The 23,480-nt window shown below is 55.4% G+C and overlaps 1 protein-coding gene across 1 annotated transcript in view; it reads left to right on the forward strand.

Annotated features, from left to right (window-relative positions):
* Positions 1–4,002: 4,002 nt before the first annotated feature.
* Positions 4,003–23,480, forward strand: part of SRRM4 (serine/arginine repetitive matrix 4) — a 39,195-nt gene continuing 19,717 nt past the window's right edge. The window contains exons 1-3 of the mRNA XM_061465821.1: positions 4,003–4,226; positions 20,630–20,773; positions 23,024–23,107. Of these exons, the coding sequence (XP_061321805.1) occupies positions 4,096–4,226; positions 20,630–20,773; positions 23,024–23,107 (359 nt within the window). The 5' untranslated portion in view covers positions 4,003–4,095. The remainder of the gene's footprint in view (positions 4,227–20,629; positions 20,774–23,023; positions 23,108–23,480) is intronic.

Here is a 23,480-nt window from a genome sequence, read left to right on the forward strand (position 1 = left end):
TCAAGGGATGCATAGGAACAGTGGAGCCGGCTCTGATGGAGGGGATATGGGCACCCTCAAACCAGGGGAGCACAGGTACAATCCCCCAGTATCAGCCCATTCCCAAGTGCCTTGTTCTTGGATGTAGCTGGCAGTGGGGACAGGCAGAGGGGGGACCCCAGGTTCTGCTCAGGGCTATGGGGCTGGCCAGGAGCCTTTCAATGGGAGGGAAAGAGCCATAAACCAGATATTTCCCCCCATTAGGAGGATGATGATCACCCTTTTGCAACAGTTCGACTCTGCAAGGTGCATTTACTGAGGTAAAGATGCTCCAGCAGCAGCGTGGGGCTGCTCAGCTGCCCACCACCCTCCAAAGGGTTTTTCCCACTTTGACTTGCGATGCTGCACGCTGTCCCATGGCCATTGCTGCTTCCCTGCCCTGCAGCCCATTCCACACCACCTTTCTGGGAAAACCAGCTTGGGCCAGACCCACTCAGCATCCATCTGCATCCAAGTTGGAGCTGTGCAACACACCGGAGGCTCACATCTCAGCTGCAAAGGTTGCTTTAAGCAAGGAGCCCTTCTTCCTTCTCCTCCTCCCTGGCCGAAGCCAGAAGACCCTGCAGCAGGCAGCCGTGCTGGAGAGCCCCCCCTCCTACCAGGCAAGGCTGGCTTAGTCAAGGGAATAATTGGTAGGTGCTTCTCAAGTGCCATGAATAGAGGGCACTCGTGGCCTTTGTTTATCGACTCTCGAGTGATAATGAACACTTCCAGAGGTAATCATTGATTTTGTGCGTTCGCAGGAGCCCTGGTAACTGGGGAAGGGCTGGAGCAGCACCGCCGCACGGGGCGGGCATGCGGCGGTTCGGGCAAAATCCGGCTCCAGCTCTTCCCATGGGTGCAAGTGGAAGGAGGAAACACAGAACTCAACGTCTATAGACAAACGTTAGTGCAGCTGCAGGGCAGCCCCGGCTTTCTGCTCTCTCCTAGGGGGAGCAGGTTAACACTGAATCCCAGCTAAATGTATTTTCTCCTTTCCCTCCCGTCGGGTACCTCTTGAACACACATAGCTTCATCCCCCCGGTCACCTTGTCCCTTGGCAGAGGCTGAGCACCCACAGCAGGTGTCCACCCAGGGCAGGGACCCCTCTCCTCTCTGGACCACCCCCAGAATCAAAGCCTAGGGACAGGAGGTGATGAGGAGGTTGGGCCCTTTAAGCATGGGAGAGGATAAAACAGGAGAAGACAGGGCTGGGTGCTGAGCATCCCCACCTGCCTCCGAGCCAGGTAGGTCCCTCTCTGGTTTCCCAGGGGGTTTGGCCTTTGGGGTGCAAGCTGTTGTAGGGCTGTGGAGCTGGGTGCAATGAGCAGTGCTAGGGGCCCCATAGCCTTGGGGAGAGCCTTGTTTGCAGCCCTTGTGCAGGGGATGGGTGGAAGCCCTTTGTGTCATTAAAACCCAATCAAACCCCATCAAATCCTGGAAGAAGAGCCCTCTAAAGAAGAGATTGTTTTATTCTATCATTTCCTCCCTCCAAGTCCCTGTTTCTCTGTCCCCATCCCAGGACTCACTACAGTTTATTGTACCCATTTGAGTGCAAACATTTGAACCTGGCAGAGCCCCATGCTATTGCTGGGCTGTAAATAACCTGAGGTGGCATTTATTGCCGTGGCAGGGAAGGCAGCATCTGCTGGGGCTCTGGGGATGCTGTTTCTAGAGTATGGCTGTGCCCACCCCAAGGGCTTGGGATAGGGAGGGCAGGAGGGGCTGCCTGTGCCCCATGGCACTGTCCCATAGCTCCTCGCAGCCCAGCTTTGGGGAAGCACTAGAAATGTAAGGTTTAATTTCTGCTTATATGTAATACTGCTTTTTCTGGGTATCTTGTAATGCTTTTCCAGGCTGTTTGTTTATGAGACAATTTATTATGGCACAGTTATTCTATAGCAGGGAAGTCTATTCCTAGGAGCCTCCATTAACTGAGCCAATTGCTTAATTGGCTCACTGATGTCTCCGCAAGGTACGCCAGGAGAGAGGCTTCTTGTTGTAATGATCACAGCCTCCCTCCTGCCCACACGCCACCAGTGCTGCTAATTTAATAGTGCAAACATTTCTTATTCCTTTTATTTTGTAGTTAATTTTAGGATGCTCAGAGCTGTTCCGGGGTTGCTGGTAGAAGGAAGGGGGTGAAGTGCCCTGCGGTGTAATGAGGAGCCTGGCTGCAGCTGGGGGTGGTTGGACTCATCCTTCAAAGCCCAGGGGGATGCAGGGGCTGATGCCTTGCAGGGTATTTGGTTAATGAGCTACAAGAGGAGGGCTGCGGCTAATCCCCACCTGCATCTGGGTCAGTCAAGCGAGGCCAGGGCGTACGGGCACCTGATCTCTCTTTGAGTTTAATGTGCTCCGAAGGGAAACGGGCTCCTAACGAACAGGCTGTGTGTTATGAGAGTGCCTGGAAGGGCCAGAGGAAACCCAAGCTTGGACTGGGTTGAGTGGTGAGTGCCTGCTCCCACTGGTGGCTGTCCTGGGGCTGGGGGGTGCTCACTGTGCCATTGATGGGTGCTGTCTGCGCCCTCCCCCGGTTGTGCCTTTGCAGCGTGGCTGCTCTAGACCTCTCAAGCCCTTTGCCCTGCTCCTTCTGCTCTGCCCCGCTGTGTGCTGTGCCCATGCCTGACCGTGGCATGTGCAATGTGCCCTGGGCTAGGGCAGAGCCAGAGCTTGTGTCTGGCCTTTCCCAGCCCCTCGTGGTGCCTATTGCCCCCGGGTGGTTTCCCAGGGGAAGCAGCAGCCCTGCGCTGCGTCTGAGCATCCTCCTTCCCTCGCAAGCTTGGCTGGGGGTGTCTGGCAGAGCCAGCAGCGTCTCTGTAGAGCCCCGCTGGACCCGTGCCCGCTCCAGCAGCCGTCTCCAGCCTCGCAGCACAAAGCCCAGCGCTGCCGGACGACGCGTGCCGCCGAGGCTCCCCCTTTGTGGCTGCCGGCGTGGGGACATGGGTCGAGGCTGCCTGCCCCGTGTGCCACCGGGGCAGGGAAGGGGGAGCTGACAGGCAGCGCTGTCAGAGGGAGCCTCCCGTTAATGCTGTATTTAGTGCAAGAAAGTGATTGAGTTTCTCCGTCATTTTTCATTCTTTCCTGGCTCCCACCACCTATTGTTCCTGGCTCCATTATCCCCCTGCCGCTTACATAAATGTATCATGTGGGTTTCCAAGGCACAATAGAGAGAGTCTCATTCATCCAAGGTCACTGGCTTTTACTTGCACTTCAAAGCATCTGGTGCAAGAAACGCTTTCTCCTGAAGATGCTTTTATTGTACTCGGTGCAGAGGCGAAGGGGAATTGCTCTGCTGCACTTGTGCTGCCCCAGCCCTTCCCTCCCACTTTCCGTGTGCCTGGTCTTGGCGGGTCTAATCCTGCCCTGGAAGGTGAGGAGCTGTTTTCTGAGCTGGTTGGGAACCCACTGAGGGGTTTTCCAGCCTCATTGCTGTGGCCAAGCAGGAGTCTGCCCCATCCCTGTCCCTCTACCAGTGCCTGCTAAATGGGAAGGGATAGGGAGGGGGGGGAAATAAAGGGAGGCTTTGGGACTTGTATGGGGAGGAGTATGGACCAGTTACAAAGAGGTCTCCATGCCCTCCTGCTGCTTTCTCCCTCGCCCACCCGGGCTGGTGGCTCTACGCTCTCCCTCTGTGCCTAGTAAACAGTTTGGACTAGGGAAAAGCACAGGTAGCCCTTGTTCGGGGGTCGGGACTTGTGGGGCTCAGGCCAGCCATGGGGGTGCCGTGATCCAGCAGCGCGCAGGCAGCAGCTCCTTGCTGGGGAAGGCAGTGATGGGGATGCGGTAAGGGAGGTGCTGGGCTCAGTGGAGACCCCAGGCTGGGAGCGGGTGCGCGGGGTGCCCGCAGCGGAAGGAGCGCGCCCGGCCCCGGCTGCCCTCGGGGCGCGGCTGCCGCGGGAGGCGGTGCCGGGAGGGGACGGACGCGGCCGGGCCCAGCCCCGCTGCTCTCCTCTCGCCTCCTCTCCCCGCCTCGCCGGCACATAACGGGCGGGGGGCGGCTCCCGCACAGCTCCGGGGCCGGCTCCGCGGGATGTAGCGCTCAGCACCGCGGAGAGCGGCGGCGGGGGGGGGGTCATGGCCGGGGTGCAGCAGGGCGAGAAGCAGCTCTTCGAGAAGTTCTGGAGAGGCACCTTCAAAGCCGTGGCCACGCCGCGACCCGAGAGCATCATCGTGGCCAGCATCACTGCCCGCAAGCCGCTGTCCAGGTAAGGGCTGCCAGGGCACGGGTTGGGGGGGGGGGCACGGACGGAGTCGGGGATACCTCCTCATCCTGCCTCCGGATGGGGGCTGCATCAGCCCGAGCCCCCCCATCACCCCCAATTAGTAGCTCCCCATCAGGAGGGTCTGGAGTATCTTCTCCCTGCTCCATGCCAGTTGGGTAGTGGAGGACGTGGGGGTACCCCCCATGCCTAGGGCAGAGGGATGTTGGCTGGTTGCCCCCCCCCCCTTCCCGGAGGGGAGCAGGCTTGGGAAACTTTGCTCAGAGGTGCTTGGAGCCCTGGAGCTGGCTGCTTCCCAAGGGGAGCCTGGTAAGCTCTAGCTGGGCTATGGAGGGGGATCAGTGGTGGGGGTCATCTGTCAGAAAGTGTGGCCAGCTCCATCCCAGCCATGCAGAGCCCCGGGGTGTGTGTCCTGCTTGGTGGTTGTCTTGTTTCTGCATCACTCCTTCACTAGGGACCACTGGGAAGGTGATGCCCAGGGAGGGGAACAGCCCCACTCCAGGTGGACCCTGCCTTGGTGCAGGGGAAGGCTGATACTGCCCAAGGAGCCTGCTCAACAGCCATGGACCGGAGCAGCTCCAGATCTGGTGTCCCTCAGCTGCCAAAGCCAAGCAGTCTCGGTTTGGCACGTCTGGTACCTGCCTGCCTTATCCCTCTTGCTCCTCATCTTTGCCAGGGGCAGGACAATGGCCAAACCCTGTGAAACTAGGGAAAGGCGCTGCTGCCAGGTTGTCGCATGGGCAAGCATCCGTGTGGCTTCTTCACAACAACGCACTAATTTAGATCAGTTTTATTTTGCTGACTGTCTCAACATTGGTTATACAAATATCCTCTTTGCACTGTTTTTCATGAGGAAAAGAGGCTTTTCCTGGTTCTTCTCCCTCCTTGTTTTGTATTCCCGCTGCTGGCTGCTCACACAGTGTGGGGAGCACCCCAAAGTTTCATGAAAGTGATGGGTCTCTAGAAGAGAGGGGCACGGTGTGCAGTGGGCTGGGTGTCAGATTCAGCCTGCACTGAGGAGCAGAGAGCTCGTGGGGAGCTGCTTTTAATGCCTCCTGTGCTGGCAGAGGCTGTGAGCCACAGTAGCAATGGGGATGGGGGTCCCAGCACTCAAGCAATGCAAGGATCATTTCTGCGTCTGTGACCAAGCTGCCCAAGCATGAATTTTTCCGATCTCTCCAATGGCCATTAATCAGGGTAGGAAAGTGGGAAAGGCTTCTAAAGGAGATGAGCAAATCGTGTTTCCAGGGACAGTGTTTGCAGGGCTTCAGCCTTCATGGGGGAGAGGAGCCACTGTGCTTTCCTCCTCCCCTGCGTCGGGCTCAGTCAGCTCCCAAAGGGGCTATCAGCAGGCTGGGTGCTGGCTTGCACACACACTCTTCTCCAGCTTGATTGTGCCCGAGCAAGCCGTGCTGCTTAAATACCTCACGGTTGGAGATGTAATACAGCAGCAAATGAGGACATTGGGGAAACACAGCAAGCCTGAGTACCAGGGATGATGCCCGGCTCTAAGCCGCGGCTGGGATGCCGCAGCCAGCCTGTCAGGCTGAGCGCAGCGGCTCGGAGCGCTGGCAGCTCCATCCCGAAGTTGAGGAAGGCGCGGGGCTCTCTCTAGTTCGCTGGCAATGCCAGCTCCAACCGGAGCCTGCGTCGGGGTCAGGAGCTCTTGGTACACAGCCAAATGGACCCGCCAGCTTGGCTTTGCTGTGCTTTGCACCTTGGCACCGGCAGGTCCTGTACAAGGGGGTCCCCAAGTAGGGGTGTGCTCCGGGCAGCCAGTCACGACACTGCCAGGTCCCCGTGGCAGGTCCCCGTTCCAGCTCCTTTTGTCTCCTTGCAGTGTGTGCCGCCGGTCGGGATGAGGGGATGTTCCCTGTGGTGCAGCCATCTGCTCCGCTGCCCTCAGTGCGGTGTGCAGGGGGTCAGCCCCGGCAGGGCTCTCTGCTGTGCTGGCCCTTGTGCCACAGAGGGGCTTTGCTGTTCAGGGGAGCAGAAACCGAAGGTTGGGGAGCAGAAAGAGACTTCCTGGCTTCTCTCGTCAGCGCTTGCATCTTGCGGGGCTCTGCCGAGAGCCCGAGGCTGCTCTCTCGGCACAGTCACACTGCTGAGATTCCAGATCTCGCCTCCCCAAAGGCCTCCCTAACGGGGTGCACGGCGATGTCCCCAGCACCCTGAGCTGGCACCAGCAATAGCTAGAGGCGGGTTTGGCTACTCATCCACAGAGAGAACAGCCCCAAGGCTTGCAGCAGCTCCTCTTGGAGCTGTCTCCGCGACTGGCTCCACTCTGGGTTTGTTTTCCTGACGGTTTTGCCGTGCTGCTGCTCGTATTGGCCTTTCTTCCCTGACGATGCTCCCATCTAATTCAGGAGCAAATGACTGCGGTGCCAGCGAGCAGAGTGCACCGGGCAGGAGTCGGGGAGGCCCTTTAGCCAAAGGAAAGGTTAAGAGGACCATCTGGATCCCTGTTTTCTCCCACACTTGACAGCTGGTCCTGTGCAAACTCCGCAGGTCTGTGCCCTGGATCTGGCCCCACGCTTCCCGCGGCAGTGGAGGCGATGGCAGCGTTTCTAGGACAGTGCTGCCCGTCTCCCCATCGCTGGGCTGGTTGAGCCCGTGCCTTTGTGGGGTGCCATGGGGGTCCTGTTGGGAGCACCTACGGTGGGCATAGCCCAAATCCATCCCTGCAGGGCATGGCTGAGGGCTCAATCCTGCATCCTTGTGGGGCTATGGTGGGGTTCCTGGGGATAGAAAGTGATTTTTTGTGTCCCTTTGTCATTCCCCACTACTTGAGCTGGCTCTGTCCCGTGCTCCATCCCTCGCCACCACCTTCCTGCTGGTCCTGGTGATAAAGCCTCTTCCGTCTAAACTGCCATCAAGCATCTCTGGGATGTTTGGAGGGTTAAAGCTCTGATAAACGCAGGTTCATCCTGGAACAAAAGAATACATTAATCCCTTCCCTCCCGGTCCTGCAGGGGCTGGAGGGGAAAAGGGGGATGGGGTATTTACTCAGCCCCAAACACAGCTTTGTGCCCAGAGCAGGGCTCTGCCAAAGTAAATGGATTATTGACCAGTTTGCAGTGAGAAAGGAAAAGCCGAGGTGATGGAGAAAGGGGCTTTTCCAATTAACCTTTCCTCTCCATAGGGCCCGGCGGGACTTCGTGGTACAGCTTCTGCATAGGCAAAATCCCGGGGTGGGATTGGAGGGGTTTGTGTGCCCAGCGGGCTGGGGAGCACTAGGGACAGGAGCAGGGTGCCCTCGCTCTGTTTTTCTGGCCCACAAGGATGCTGCAGGCGGCTTTGGCTCTTGTGAACTGAAAACAGTCTTTAAACCTCGTGTAATAAGGTTCACCCAGTCTCAGCCCAGCCTTTGGGGGTGGCTATCACCACCACCCTGCAGCCTCAGCCCCACAGCCTGGATCCCCTCTTCTCTCTCTTGTCTGGGCTTCTGCCTGCATCTCTTCCCTGGCTGTGACCTCAGGCACAGCGTGGTGCCTGGCAGCCCCTTTGCACTCCACGGTCTGACCTCTCCCAGTGCTGCTGTGTATTCCATCAGCACCCAGTCAGGCTGGGAGCTGCTCCAGGGTCCCCCCACAGGACCCCCAGAGCTGGTAGCAGGCCAGGGCATTGTGGGATGCTTTTGGGGGTGTTTGGGTTCCCTGCTCCCACCCCGCCAGCCACAGCAGTGCAGCACAGGCTGCCCTGTCCCAGCACCGAAACCTCAGCTGAAATCCACATCTCCGTGATGGCTGAGTCTGGGGGCTGTGGGTGCTGGTATCGGCTCCTGGGCAGCTGGTGATGCTGGGTGAGCACCAGCAGCGCCGGGGGAAAGGAGGCTCCTGCATCCCTCCCTGCCAGATGGTCTAAGTGGGTCATCTCAGGGCAGGGCAGGGGATTTGTGCTTTAACCCTTAATCCCCGGGACCGCACCGTGCACAGAGGGGGAAGGGGAGCTGCTCAAGTGGGATTAAACGTGGGTTTCGTGCCTCGTTTGCCGTTGCGGGTGATCTCGGAGACAGGGGTGCTGCTGCCACCAACCTGCTGAGACAAGGGTGGCAGTGCTGGGGGGTCCCAGCACCCCAGGGAGGGCAGAAGGCAGCTGCAGTAGCCCAGTGACTTCAGCGGTGACTTTTGGCCATGTGTTGAACTGGGGACCCAACCTCTGGCTTCCCAGCCACTTTTCGGTGTTCCCAGTCCCTGCTCGTCAGCCCTTGGGCATCGGGGTTTGGTGCTGGGCCGGGGGGGGGGGGAAGCACTCGCTGGCTCTGCCGTGCTGGTGGCCCCCCCACTCCCGTTAATCCCCCCCTCCTTGGCCGGGCATCTGCTGTGCGGGCAGAGGCAGGGCCGGCGCGCCAGCCCGGCTGCCATCTGCTCCCTCCTGCTCCCAACCAGCCCCAGCGCTAATGAGCCCATGGCCCCGGCCCAGGCGGGGGGAGAGGGGCTTGAATAGAAAAGCAGGGAGAGAAGAAAAGACCCTTCCTTGGAGGGGCTGTCAATAGGGAGGCTTTTGTCTGCCCCTGCCCTCCAGCTGGATGGCGGGGAGAGCTAATTAGACAGCTCGGGAGCTGCTGGGAGGCTGGGCTGAGCAAGGGGAAGAGCTGGGGATGCCTGCGGGATCCCCTCCCTGCTGCTCTCAGAGCCTTCGTCATCCTCCTGCTCCTCCGTCCTCCCAGCCTCATCCGTCTGCCTACCCATTGGGCTGGTGCTGGGGACCCTGCTGGCCTCCCCGGTGGGTCTGGGGACACCTCTGTCCCCAGAGTGTGCCCCAGTGTGTCTGGGAGGTCAGGATAGAGGTTCCTTCCAGGGCGGGGAGGGATGTAGTGAGCGCTATGTGGCAGAGCTGGGCTCAGCACCCATGGGTGCTGTAGCAAGGCATGCTGTGCTCCAGTGTGAGAGGGTGTATAAGCACCTAAGGACTTAGGGAAAGAGCCTTTGGAAGCCCCTCTAGGAACCCCAAACTCACAGATGGGGTTCTAAGCAGTGCCGCCTCTCCTTGCTGTACCCCTGCTCTGGTCACCTGGGGCTTTGTCACCTTCACCTAAAAGCCCTCAGGAGTGAATGAGGAGCTGAGGGTTCTCTGATCTCCTGTCCTCCTCCTCCTCCTCCTCTTGAGGGATCAAACAGGTTTGATTTGCTTCCTTCCTTGATGAAGAGCTGCTGCCCACCGGCAGGTCCTGTGGCCATTCTGGTTTCCTTCCATCCTGCTTCCATCCCGGACAGCCTGTCCCGCTGTGTCTTGTCTCCAGAGAGGGGCTCTGAAGGCCTTGGGAGATTTCTCCTTCCAGAGGGCCATGGCTGGATCTGAGCCCTCTGCTCAGCCCTATTCCTGCCCCTTCCCACATCTCCACGTCTGGCGGCTGGACCTTTATGGATGTTTTTGTGTAAAATGAACTTATCAGACGTAAACCTCGCTCCACTGTAATGAAATCATTTCATGCATGAGCACCCTTTCCTTTTCTCCTTTTCTATTTATTTTCCTCCTTTTCTCCCTACATCCACCAAAACCTCTTCATCACTGCAAAGCCTGACCCAGGCCAGCAAATCCCACCCACGTTTCAGTTGCGGGTGGTGCCAGGGCTCTTTTCCCAGGCCCTCCTCTGGCCCTAATCCCTGGTGGTACCACTGGCTGGAAAACAGGGCTGGATTTGATACCCAGATTGAGCCCTTTGGCATTCCCAGCAAAGGGAGAAACACCAAACCAGTTTGCTTGTGCAGCCCTGCTTGCTCTCTGCAAAGGTGCTGAGGCTGGGATGCCTGAAATCTGGCAGGAGCACTGGATCGCAGCGGCACAGCATCCATAACAGGACTTCGGATTTGGCACATGCCGGAGGGATGAGTGGGCTGGACCAGCACCTCCAGCAGCGTGACCAGGCTCAGTGCCCACATCTTGATGCTACCATTGGGCCATGCTACCCTTGTGGGATGTTGGGTACTGCGGAAGTGGCTTCCTCATGAGCCGCTCGAGCCAAAAGCTGGGAACTTAAAAAACACTGGGAATTTAAAAATAGCCAGTTTTTCCACACGTGGAGGGAGCGCTTTCCCTGCCAGTGCAGCAGGGACTGCAGGAAGGGCTTCAGCAACAACAGGAGGGAAAACACTGTATGAAACACTCTTGGTGTTTCAGGCTGCCTGAGGTGGGTCTGGAGGCAGCAAGGCTGGGGCTCGCCTCACCGGTGACCTGGTTGAACACCTTTTGTTTCATTCATGTCCTGTCATCAATGACAGAAGAAAGAGCTGCTGCTGCCCAGCCCCAGCCAGGGGCTTTGGCGGGGGCAGAGGGGGCAGTGGGGGCACCATCTCACATGCAGGTGGCTGAAAATACCCCGAGCCCCATGGGCCAGGTTGAGAGATGGTTTCTTCACTAACACCAAACTCCAGCAGCGCATCCTCCCCGCAGCACTTTGGCAATGGGCTGCTTGTACTGGGTTTATCTCTGGGCCCGTGTGTGCTTGGGAGCCCATGTGTTGGGGGTGTGACTGGGAGGGAGCGGGGTAGCGGGCTGTGCTTTTAGCTACATTGCTGTCAGGGTGAAGAATGAGTTCTTGCCCAGCAAGAGAAATATTTTTGCATTAAGAGGGATTTCACAGTTAAAGGCCACCTGCTGAATTCATCTGTGGGTCAGCTGGAGCCACCAAAGCTGTGCATATAGAACAGCGATGTGTAAGAGCATCTACAGAGATCAGAAGTTATTTTCAGCCTGTGGAGCAGCCCTTCTCTGGGCAGAGAGGGCATGGCCATGGCACACTGAGGGCTGGAGGCAGTTTAGGCTGATTTACCCCTAAGGCTCACGGTTTAACTCTGGGAACCTATCGCCCAATAAAGCATTTGCCCTCTTCAAATCCCCTCTACTTCAATCAGAGCACAGCCAGGTTTGCTACGATGGGGAAAAGCCAGACAAGTGGGTTCAGCACTGCTGCTTCCAAGGGATGGGGGTTTTATTCACCAAAACCCTCCAAGATCAGGAACACGCAGATAAAAAGGAAATAACAAAGCAGCCCTGTGCCCATGTTGTGTCTGCCCTTCCCTGCTGTGTGGGGCTGGCTCTGTGGTTATCTGCGTGCCGCAGCCGCCTGCCCTGTGCCTGCCTTTGTCTGCCCATCAGCCAGCCACGCATTGGGCAGTTAATGAAGGGTGCTGGAACAGGGCCACCGGAGCAGATAACGTGTGCTAGGGCCTGGGTGGGCACCGCTGATGGAGGAGGAACTAAGGCAGATGCTGGTTGCTCACTGACATGAGGGAGTTTGGCAGCCTGACCTGCTGGGGAGCAGTGGAGGACACGGGCTGTTGGCCCCATGCTTCCTAATCGAGGATGGACATGATCTCCTGGTGACCTCCTCTGGCCCTGGGTGCCATGTGGTGTCCCCATGTGGGGCTGAGCTCTGCAGGACACAGGACATGTTGGCTGTGTCTCCCCCAGGATCCTGCAGCATTCCTGGACACAGGGACGCAGTGGTCCATTCTGTTTGATGGCTGGAGGTGTTGGTGGTGCACTTTTGGACTGGGCCTTGTGCTGTCCCAAACATGTCCCACACCTGGGTCAGGAACCAGTGCGAAGGATGCCCTTCGGATGTTACTGTACCATTGCCTTCAGGGATTCCCCAGAAGTATTTTTTTCCGTATCCCCATCCTCCAAGTGGATGCTCAAGGGCAGGAGCTCAGTGAGGGAGCTGCTGCTGTGGGGATGGGTGGGTTAATTTTGTGGTGGATGTTGTGAGCCAGAGAGCTGGCTGCCGGCTTCAAATGCCACCGAAGGCACATTCATCCCTGATTAATGGAAACCGAAAAGTAGGATCCCGAGGACCCGTGGCTTCCCTGCCTCTCCCTGCCGCAGGCTGCTGCTGCCAACCCTCCCGCTGCAGTGCCGCTGGGTTTGTCCTGCACAGAGCAGAGGACAGCAGGTCTCACCTTGCTTTTCCATGTTGGAAAGGCAGGCAGGGAAGCCCGTGTTCCATTCTGGGACAGGCCATCCCTGGACAGTGCCCTGCTCCCCCCGCTCGCCCTCCCCACTGCACTGGTATTGATTTGACCCGAGCTCCCTTTAACATGCTGTAATTTCTTTCAATTAGGCTTTGAGCGAAGCCTCTGCAGCGGTCGATAGAGCTGACCCCAGCACTGGCACTGGAAAGTCCAGAGGGAGGTGCCTGCGGATGCTCCTACATCCCTGACAACAGCATCCCTCTGTGTCTTGTGTTCCCCATGTCCCATGAGGGTAATCCCACTGCTTAAAGGTTGCTCCTTGTCCCCTCTGCTTTTCCTAACTCTTTCCATCCTTTGGACTGTTTGCTTTGTTACCCCAACCCATAGGACAGATTTGCCGTGTCGTTAGCATCCTCTTAACCTGCATGGTTCACCCTACTCTGTGCAACCAGAGCTGAACCAAACCTGAGCAACCCTCATCTTCCCATCCTCGCTAAAGCCGCCTTTGCTTTCCCCTTTCTCCTTGGTGGCTGCCATCTCCTCAGGGATGTACTGAGCATCGGGGCTTGGTGTCAGGTTGTTTCCCGCAAACTAATGGGCAGAGTGCTTGTTTCCAGAGATTGCACAGAGCAGAAATCCCTGCCCTTCATCTCCAGCTGCAATTACCGAAGCCAAGTCGATGCAGTTGATGGTAATAGGATGGTAACACTGTCTGAATTTGTATTTAATGCTGATTCCAAGGGTCTATAATCTTCATCAGCACCACATGACTTTACAGAACAGAAAAATGTGAGAGCGGTTAATGAGCTGTAATTCTGGAGAGCTTCTGCCTTGATTGGGACTAATTATTTTCTTTATAAAAATAATTAACAATCCACACAACCTATGGAGTGAAGGCATGCGGCGTTAATTAAACCATGTGCTATTTTCAGGGCACCTTTATCTCCCATTTCCCGGCACACCCCGAACAGAGTTGCGCTGCACTGCGGGAAGCCAAGCTGGGCACAAGCTTGCGTTGGGGCGAGGGCTCATGCAAGGTGAAAGGGGCAGATCCGGAGCGAGGGGGCTGCATGCAGATCCCACCTCCGCAGCCTCCTGGCCCTGCATGTATGGCATAAACCTTCATTTGGGTAAGAAAGGCTGTTTTGGCTAGAATAAGGGGATGGTTTTCATGTGTGGGCTGCCTGTGATGGGTGCAAAGCAGGTGCTGAGTGTGTGTCTGCTCTTCCTGAAGAGCAGCCGGTGGGACCCCAGGTCTGGGGGGGGCACAAGGGTCTGTGCAAGGTGCTGCCACTTGCCATGGGGCACTGGGATAGCCCAAAATTGAGGTGGCCACTTTGTACAGGCCCTTGTTCCCTAGCGCTCTGAGATCCTGGGGTGAATGTGCCCCAGCACCGATAGTGTGCGGGTCACGGTGTGCTTAGAGACACACATAAGATGTGATTGTTAACAAAACTAAGTCCTCTATTTTCCTGGAGGTATTCTAAGAACGAATGAATATGTTTGCATAATCTTGACTTTGTTTATGAATAATTCTGGATTATCCAAATGTGAATAACGCTGGGGCTTTGCCATACCAGGCTGCCTTTCAGCTGGGGATAGCAAAGTCGTTTACAAATATTAGTTCAACCTCACAAATCCCAGCAAGCAACAAAATTATTATTACTCCCCGTTAAAGAGGGATGTGCCAAAAAGTGAAATGATTCTCTCCATCCCCTCCTAGCAGGGTCTGCCATGGGTCCGGGGACCCACTGCCTCTTCCAAACCTTCCCTCTAGGGAGCAGCAAGCAAATACGTATATATTCATATCCTCCTCTTTCTTTTTTGTGATGATTTCAAACAATGCTCAGAGTTGTAGGGTGGTGGGAATGGCTGGGGCCAAGACCTGGGAACATAGAGAGAGGTTTCTTTCTGGCTCTGACCCCAAAACAGCCCAGGCTGCTGCAGCACTGAGCACCCTGGTGCCTGCTGTGTGGCAGGGATGGCATGGCCACACCAACCTCTCCCTCCTGGGAGCACAGCAGGAGGAGGAAAGGCTTTGTCTTCCCTCTCAGAAACTCTCTTAACTTAACCCCCCCTCACTGGTCCTTTCTGGGCAGCTGGGAAAACCACCCTGCTGTTTCCCACGGGAGGAGGGGTATTACAGGGAAGGACAACTGGAATCAAATCAAACCCTCCCACCCATGAAGCTGCAATTTGGGTATTTCCCAGCTCAGCTAACATAGCAGATGTGATACAGGGAGGCAAAGGGCCCTTCTGGCCATAAAAAGCCACCAGGAGCATGTAGCATGGGGGTTCAAGCCCACTTTCCACCTCCATTCCCGGGGTGGGAATGTTGTATCCTCATCTCTGCAGCAGGAGAAATCTGTTGCTTAATTCCTTTCTGCGGGAGCTACTTGCTGCCTACACATCCCTGCATGGGGACGCCTGCTCCTTGCAGCATCACTGAGCCCTCCAGGCCCTGTGGGATCCTGGCAGTGTGGCCCTGGGCACTGTGGTGGAATGGATGTTCAGGAGGTATGTCCCTCATTCAAAACCTGAGCTCAGGGAGAGGAGGAAAATGCTTTATGTGAGCGGCAAAGGGAGCATTGCTGCTCCAAGAGCATCTTCTCCAGTTGCCTTCTCGCTGCTTCCAAGGTGCCTTATTACTAATTCATTTTTAGAGTGATCTCTCCACGCTCCCAGGAGCTGCTGGTAACTGTGTGCTTACAATCCCCTATCTGATTAAAATTTCACCAGCTATATCATTGGCAAAGACACTGTTTTGCTGCTGTTCACCACAGCAAATGAGCTGGGTTTTTAGACAAAGGAGGGAACCGATGCTTCGCAGGGAGCACATGGAATGACTGTGCACTGCAGATGTGGCATCCCATGGCCTGGCCTTGCCATTGCTTGGCAGCACACAGGGTGGCTTCCTCATTAGAGAGTGAGCCATCCTGGAGGATGATGATCTCCAAAGATCCCAGATTAACCTGTGTGAGGGATTGGAATCTTGTGTGCAAGCACAGCCCCCTCCAAGCAGCAAGGCTTGGCTTGAACCCAGGGTGCTGCAGTGGTCCAGGGGATGCTTCTGGGGCACAGGGGATGTTGGCACTGTGAACCCTGTTGGGCGTGAAGAAGCCCTCCAGCCTAACCATGTTGCAGACAGTGGCAAAGGGCTTCTTTTTTGGGACAAGGGCCTGGGAGTGCAATTTGTGGCCAGCCAGGAGCAGAGTGGCAGTTGGGGCTATGTAGGGTTTATTTGGTGTAAGCTCTTGGCCCCAGTCCCTGCCATGCCAGGGTCACTCAGGAGCCTAGAGTCCTCCTCCAAAACACAGATCAGGGATGTGCAGGAGTGCTGTGCTACGGCTCAGCATGATAACGTCAGTACTTTCAGCTTCATTTATGGGCACTGGGAGCAGCCAAGGCTTCTCCTTTCCTATTCGCTACTGAGGAGAAAACCGGCTCCTTTCCAGGCATAGGAACCTGCAGGGTATTTGTCTAAGGAGGATTTGAGGATAGGAGAGGCACAGCTTTGTCTCCCTTGAGATCACGCCTAGCCTGGCCTGGCAGAGTGAGGTGCTGATGGGCATGGAACACTGCAGGGACATCCGAGCAGGCAGCGTGGGAGGCACAAGATGCTGAGGAAACGGCTCAAGATGGGGCAGCAGTCCAGGTTTCCTTTAGACATGATAGGACCACATGTTCTATTCCTTGGGTTTATCCCTGTGGCTGCTGGCAGGCATTGAGTGAAGCCATCCCGGATTGCTTGCACTGAGGGAAGGTGACGCCGAGCCCTGCTAGGCGACCGGGTGCTCAGGAAGGAAGGGGAACGGGGCTCCTGTGACAAGGGGAGGAGGAGACCCAGCCATGGGGAGCACACAGAGGCTGTCCTCACCCTCATGACAACCTAAGAGCGTCTACGGGAGCGTTGCTTTCTGCTATGGAGTTTTATGCTCCTCCAGGGCCAGCCACCCCACCGACACCAGCTGGTGCCTGGGACAGAGCCCTCCCCATGGGCTGTGACCACACAGCATCCCCCCGAGCATCTGGCACTGATCCTGCGTTGCTCCCGGGGCTTCTTCCAGCAGGGAAGCTCCTCTGTTCTGATTCAACCATGCATAGCAAATCAACTGCTGGAAAATAAAGAGCCAAGCTGCTTTTTTGGCCTGGGATGTGATAAGAGCGGTTGTTAAACCTTTCTTGGAGTCCAAGCAGCAAAAGGAGCCACTGCCGCATAGAGCCTTGCAGCAGGACGCACCGTTCCTGGGAGCAGGAGGGGGAGGCGAGTCCCGGCTGGCAAACATTGGATGAAAACTGTCTATTCCAGAATTGTGTTTCACTTGTGTGTTTCAACTGCCTCAAGAAAACCACGCGCTCCTCTGCAGCTGGTGCCTCTGCTGATGCACGGGGAAAAAATAGCGGGGAGAAGATTAAAATTGAACTGGCTTGGAGTCAGTGTAATCAGGGAAAATATCGCAGTGATTTGCTATTATAATTTTCAATAACAAACTGCAGGGCTCCTGCTGCACTAATAATAACGGGCGGAATGAGGTGGGGAAAGAACCTGGTGCCACGGGGTGTTTGTGTGTGTGTGTGTTTGTGGGAAGCACTTGCAATTTTCCCCATCTCCTAATTTTGAAGAGGTATTTTTAGTGCCTATTGCAAAGAGCTTTACATAAACACATCTGCTGGAGTTTTTGCTTGGCAGTGTCTTTACAACCTTCCTTTCTGCCCCTTCCCTCTCCAGGGACAAAGCAATGCTTCGACCGTTTTCTGTTACAATCAGATGAGCAAAACAGAAAATCAAAGGGTTGTTTTGACAGCACCAAAAGGCTTCTTAGCCCAAAGTGGTGGATTTTAGAAGAGCTGCGAGCAGCTCAGGCCACCCTAAGAGCCCAGAGCAGAAGCACATTGGAAGTGGCTGCGGCAGAGAGCCACAGGGATGCAGGACAACGGGGACCCTAACCCAGTCCCAGCCCCTGTTGTGCAGCCAAACCCTTCAGGTGAGGAAAGGAGAGAGGAAAGATGAGATATTGAATCATGTGTCCATGTGCGTGTTGCGTGGTACTCAGGAGAAGAGCATCCCTGGTGGGAGCAGCTGTGGGTGCCATGGAAGCCTGTGTCCTTTCATGGGCTGATGTCCCCAGACCCCAGGCAAGGAATCCGTCACTGGTTTAATGCTGGAACATTCACAGCTAATAGGCTCAACAGAGATGCTTTAACCTTTTTCCCTTTGGGGGCTTGGGTTGGCTGGAGCCATTCCTACAGTTTCACAGGGGGCTGTAGAGATGATGGGAACGTGGAGCCTCCCAGGGCTGAAAAGGGCAAGTTTCCATATAGGCCTTCTCAGATACTCTGTCCTGAGTTTGGAAATGCTGTTGGTGCAGGTCTGCCAAGTGCAGTCAGGGCCTGGGGCCTCCGAAGTGCTTGTGTATGCGGCTGTGTGTTCAAAGTAAAAGAAATGATTTAAAATACCCCAAATGGCTTGGTTAGCATGATTCAGCCCCAGAGTGCTTACACTGCTGCTTGCAAAGCAGCAGGAAAGGGCAGAGGGGCCACAGCAAGGCCACAGAGGGCTGGGACTGCTGGAGCCTATCCTGTAGAGGCAAGGGACGATGCTGCTGCTGGTGGGAGATGGGCTGGTGGCAGCGTCCAGCACTAGGTCACTAGGAAGGAAATTTGCTTCCTTTTCTCTCCTCTTGGGATGGGTTTCTGCAAGCAAAAGGATGATTGATGGAAGGTTTGTGGCAGGGGGCTGCTCGGGGCTGGGACACAGGAGCCTGCGGGCAGGGGAGGGCAGCTGCCTGGCTCCAGCAGCACTGAGGTGCCAGCAGGCAGGGTTGTCAAGTGCACACCAAACCCGCAGTGACTGCTTGTCACCGTGGGGCTGCAGGGGATGGGTGTCGCTGGGCTCAGCTCCCGGTGAAGTGCGTATCACCAAGTGCCACATTTCATGTCCTGATGTGATGGCACTTGGCCATGGCATCGAGCATGGCAGCCCCGGGTGGAGGACTGGGGATGGTTTATGACTGTGCTCCCTGAGGCAGCAGATACCCTGTGCCTTTGCCCCATTCTCTGCAAAGGCTGCTAGAATCGCTCCATGCTGAGCCTGGCACATCTCCCAGTGTCTTGCAAACACTCTGAGGGACTTCCCTGGTCTTGCATTTTCCTTGCCCACTGCAGAGAAGTGCCCTTTATCCTGCTACCCATGTGCATGGCCACCTCGTGCTCCCATACAATCACTGGTGCAAAAGCCTCCTGACAAACCTGTCAGTGACTCTCTGCCTTTCCCCAGCCAACAGGGATGTCCAGTCCCAAAGGGAGCTGTTGCTGAGTGTGAGGGGCACAGCATGGTTAACTGGCCTCAGTGGTGCCACTACAAAGTGGGGGTGATATGCCAGCCCCCCAGGAGAGGGAGGCAGGGGTGGCATCAGGCAATGGGACTCTGCACTCTTACACCAGTCATGAAAGACAAGAACAACAGCGACGTTTTTCTATACACATATATATTCAATCAATGTCTATAGAGCTTAATGCAAGGGGATTACCAGCCAGTTTAGAATGTTCATGACTCCCAGCGAGAACTGAATCCAGCCTTTGATGGAATTGGGAGAATAATTATTTCCATCAATAGCTACTTGCAAGTCCAGGAGAAATGGTTCACCTAGCACATTGCAGGACAGAGTCCCTGTCTGTCTCAAGGCCAATGTATTTTAACCTCAGGACCTGAAAATCCCATTTCAGGCTGGGGTGAGAAGAACATTGTCTGCTGTGCCTGGGTTCCTCCTGCAAGGCAGCAGTGCCCACTGTGCCACCAGCCCCGGGGGACCCTTCCCACTGCTGCTGGAGCTGATTCAACCCAGACTTGCACAGGTCATTAATTTTGGGACATTTTTAATGGATCCTAATGATCGAGCCTCAGAAGACTATTCTTAAAAGGGGTTCTGGAAAGGCCACAAGCTAATTAGTTCACACAAAGACAGCAATTAACCATGTAGCTTCCTGGGTGCTTAAAAATAACACAGTTGTTGGGAATCTATTAAGCAGAGTAACAGATTTTCAAAACCAGAGGGACCATCAACTCCTGCATGTCCTGAGCCAGAAATATTTCACCCAGCTTGCCCTCACTTGTACCCCTGTCACTTGTATTTGGCTGATGCACATCCTTAAACACTCAGGCATCACAAAACAGGCTCCAAGGAGTCACCTATTAGAGAAAGTGGGGGGTTGCTGAGAGACAAAACACAGCTGGAAAGCGAGGAGTGACCCTTCTTCTGCAGTTGCTCCATGTTGCTCCTGGCTGGGAGGCAGCAGGATGTTCCTCTGACTGGGCCATGCCTAACCGGAGCATCACTATTGCTCTCTAACCACTGGTTTGGCCCCATTTAGTGCCATGATGTGCAGCATGCACCTGGCTCTAACCCCTTGTTGCTATCTCCGCAGCTCATGTGTGATGGTCTCTGCAGCCAGAGCATCCTCCTGGCATCCCTGAGCCACTATGGTCATGCCAATACTTGCTTTATCTGTTCAAATAATACTCTGACGCCAGAACTGTGGCATCCCTGGCACCCCTGTTGGGTATTGTTTATGGCTTTTCCTTATCTTCGAGGTAAACATCAGCAGGGACTGGAAACCCATTTATTTCCTCCCACATGTCTGAGCTCAGGCTCATTGGTGTTTGTTTTCTCCATTTGGCTTCTTTTCTCCATTTCAGCTTGCTTCACCAGCTGTTTCTTGGAGACCTTTCACCTCAGGCTTTGCCTGCCCTGGCTCTGCTCCTTGTCAACTCTCATGGCCTTCCCAGGGCTCTTGCAGGCACCTACCTAGACCAGTGGTTCCCCACAACTCTGCTGGGCTGCCCCAGGTTCTCCAGTTCAGGCTATCAGCAGGACCAGCTGTGTTTACTGGCCCAGCACCCTATATATAGGAGCAAGAAAGAGACCTCTTCTTTGGCTGCCCAAAGTTCCTTCCACCTGAGTGCTGGTTACAGGGACAGGATGAGGACTGTGGGGCAAGGTATTTCCAATGCAATGGCAGGTGTGGAGAATGGCATTTGAAATGCAAAAGTGGGCTTTTTTTCCTACCAGAGGGCAAACCAGTGCTGCCTCTGCAGAGCTGCTGAGCTAAAACCCACAATGCAGAGGAAGATGTCAGGGGTGCTGGTCCTGATCTGGTACCGTTGCTCCTTGCTGGTATATTACATAGACCTCATGCTGTCCCTGCAGTACAGGGTGGTCATGGCATTTTGAGAGCTGAGCACAGCATGCTCACGATGGGATGCAGCCTGGCTTGGAAGTGGGGGCTTTCTGGAGCTTCGTAGGAGTGTTTCCCACTGCAGGGCTGAGCACCATGGGTTCAGGAGGTCTGAGAGCAATCTGCAGCTCTCCTTCACAGCAGCAAGGGGATTCTCTAGTACATGGGAAACCTTCAGCCAGCGAGCCCAGCTGAATGGACAGTCCTTTATTGCTCTCTTTATGTGCTCTGGCTCCGCAGTGGGACGCTCAGCTGCCTGTCGTACCCCGCAGAGGACAGACGTCCTGAGAAGCAGAGTGGCCGTGCAGTCAAGGATGCCTCCAGCACCAATGGCTGTGTGAAGGGGAAGCAGAGACGAGACCATGCACACCACAGGTCACGCAGGTACGAGCCAGGGGGATGGCAGAGGAGGCATCTGTGACTGTTTCCCCAGCCCCTATAGGGGCCTGTGAGAGCTTGGGATGGCTTCGATGGCTGTGTGTGTGTCCAGCAAAGGCATGCAATTGTGTGAAACCCCTGTGTGTGTCTGCAAGGAGAAACCTGTAGTTTATGTACACTCCACACCTCGCTCTTACAGCCTCCTTGCTGTGACCTGCCAGCATCTCTGTGTGCTACCAGGTTAACAGGGTACCCCTGGCTGGTCATCACCCTCAGCAATTACCCTCTCTGCATGCCCACATCCAGACCAGCAGCACTGGCTTCATCAGGACACAGCTTCATTATCAGTTTGTCATTAGCCCCTGACAACTTGGGAAGGGAAAAATGAATTGAATGTTGTAAATGAAGCAGCTGGGGTCCCTGAGCTCTGCCTGCTAAACTCTCTGGGATTAAAGCTTCTCCATTTGGTTTAAAATGCTGGAAAGAAAGAGCAAGAAAGCACATTTCATATCTTCAGATTTCAGGCTAACCGGAACAATAATCTAAAGCGTGTTTTTAATTAGACTTTGATTACAATCGCAGAGAAACAATTAAAGTAGTATCGGTGCAAGGAGAAAGCTTCCACATCAAAGACAAAAGGCTTCATCTCAGGAGAGGGACAAGGGCTCCATTGAAACTGCCTGCGGCTGCATGGTCAGAAGGTCCTCTCAGTCCTCCCATGGCTGTGGCCCTGGGCAAGGCAGGAGCTGAGATGTACTGAGACTTGTGTGTGGAGTCCAAATCTGTCCTAGGGGAAAGCATGTCGGAGCTGGGGTTGAGCATCCTGACAACTGAGCGGCTGAAATGAGTGTTCAGGTCCCTGGTCTAGCACACACACCATTAGGATGTCTTTTGGCAGATGGCTGAGCTTAGCAATGAGCTGTCTTGGAAAACACATCTCCTCTACCTTAATGCAGACAAAAGACCTGCTGAGCCCAAGGTGTGCTGTATCCCCTAACAGTGCTTCTGCTGCTCCGTGAAATCCTTGAGAGGAGAAAGAGAGCAAGAAGGAGCATTTGGGTGCTCCTTGGGGTCACAGTGTGGTTCCACCTTGGATTCACTGCCCCAGCAGCGCTCGGCACGCAGCCATTCACCGTTCCCAATGGAAGCATGGGTGCGCAGTGTCATGCTGCAGAGCAGTTTTTCAGAGTGTGTTAAAAGAGCTCAGCAATTGGCTTGTCATGATAGGGTAATTTGGGGAGTCATTCAGCCCAGATAAGCAAGCGTTTGGGAGGCAGTGGCACCTGAGCGCATCCCCCGCTGTCCAAAGTGCCATTTGCTCTGCATTAGGACTTGTATTAACAATAACATTTGTTCTTCCCACAGAGACCTGCTCAACTTTTGGCCCGTTCCTGTAGCACTCCCCAAACATGGGGCTGCTTCCACACCTTCCCTGCTAGTGGCTGCTCCCGCTGGCAGGGCGAGAAGTGGGGAAACTGAGGCACAACCCAGCACCCTCATTTTCAACAGGGGCTTTGCAGAGGCCCTGGGGAGCTGGTTGTGCCCCCCACAAACCTCAATCCGGACCCGTGTGGGGGAGCCACCAGCTGCCCTTGTCTTTAGGGGCATTTACCATGGTGAATGAGTAGCCACAGCGGATCTGTTGCATTTTCAGCCTCTGAATTAATTTAACCACGGTGCTTGCTTTGCATTGAAACGTAACATCGCATATGCTTAAAAAGAGAAATTGATTTACGGGAGGCTTCTTTTCCCAAGGTTTAACGACTGTGTAAGAGATGCATATCTCATTAAATTACCATAGCATCTCAATAAACGCATCTATATTTCTAATCAATTGCTATTTAACATATGTCAAGCCTTTTATTAGCGCCAGGCGCATCTGGTAGCGATAATTATTGTATGCAAATGAAAGGGCGATTAATTATTTAAAGCATATTTACAAAGAGCGATGGAACCCCATAAATCTGTTCCGGCGTTGTTAACCTCGGCAAACACGCTTTAAATCATCCCCCAGCGTGGCTGCACGGGAGCTGCCTCATTCGAGCTCCATCAGACCCCCAGAGGAGACCCCTCCTTTAACTGGGACCAAAGCATTCGTTAGAGGGTAATTAAGCATTTACTTGTGCCCCGGGTCCATGGGGATCTCCCTGCCCCACGTGTCCCTGAGGTGGGGCTGGGACAGAGCAGCCCCATGGGAGCTGGTCCGGGGTGGATTGGGGTTAATTTCTACTCACTTGATCCCCGCCGTGTCCTCAGCCCGTCCTGCGATGGGGAGTGGCCGCCACAGCCAGCCCGGGGCAAGAAGAAGAAGAAGAAATCCGGGCGCAAGAAGCGAAGGAGGTGAGGGCGGCCATGGCAGCCGGGGGGGACAGGCAGCCCTGGCTCTGTGTGAGGGCAGAAAGTCAGCCTAAAACATCCCTGCCCCTAGCAGGGGGTTGGAAGTGGATGAGCTTTGAGGTCCCGTCAACCCAAAGCCTTCTGTGACTAACATGGAGGCTGAGCTCCCTGTGCGGAGGCGCCTCACAGGCCCAGGCAGCGGCCGCCATGTTCTCGCCTTCCCCTCAGGGCAGCAGAGGCTGGGGCAGGGCTCCCCTGCAGCCTGTCTGGGGGGATCCCAGCATTCCCAAGCTCCTCTCCATCCCAAGGGAATGCCACTGGTGGTGGGGTAAGGGTTGGGGAGGGCTGCGGGGAGCCTAATGCCCCTCTGCCTCCT

Source organism: Pezoporus flaviventris, unplaced genomic scaffold (genome assembly GCF_033815535.1).
Source record: "Pezoporus flaviventris isolate CSIRO_AGI_PZ_B2104156 unplaced genomic scaffold, CSIRO_AGI_Pfla_v1 ptg000041l, whole genome shotgun sequence".
Taxonomy (NCBI): domain Eukaryota; kingdom Metazoa; phylum Chordata; class Aves; order Psittaciformes; family Psittacidae; genus Pezoporus; species Pezoporus flaviventris.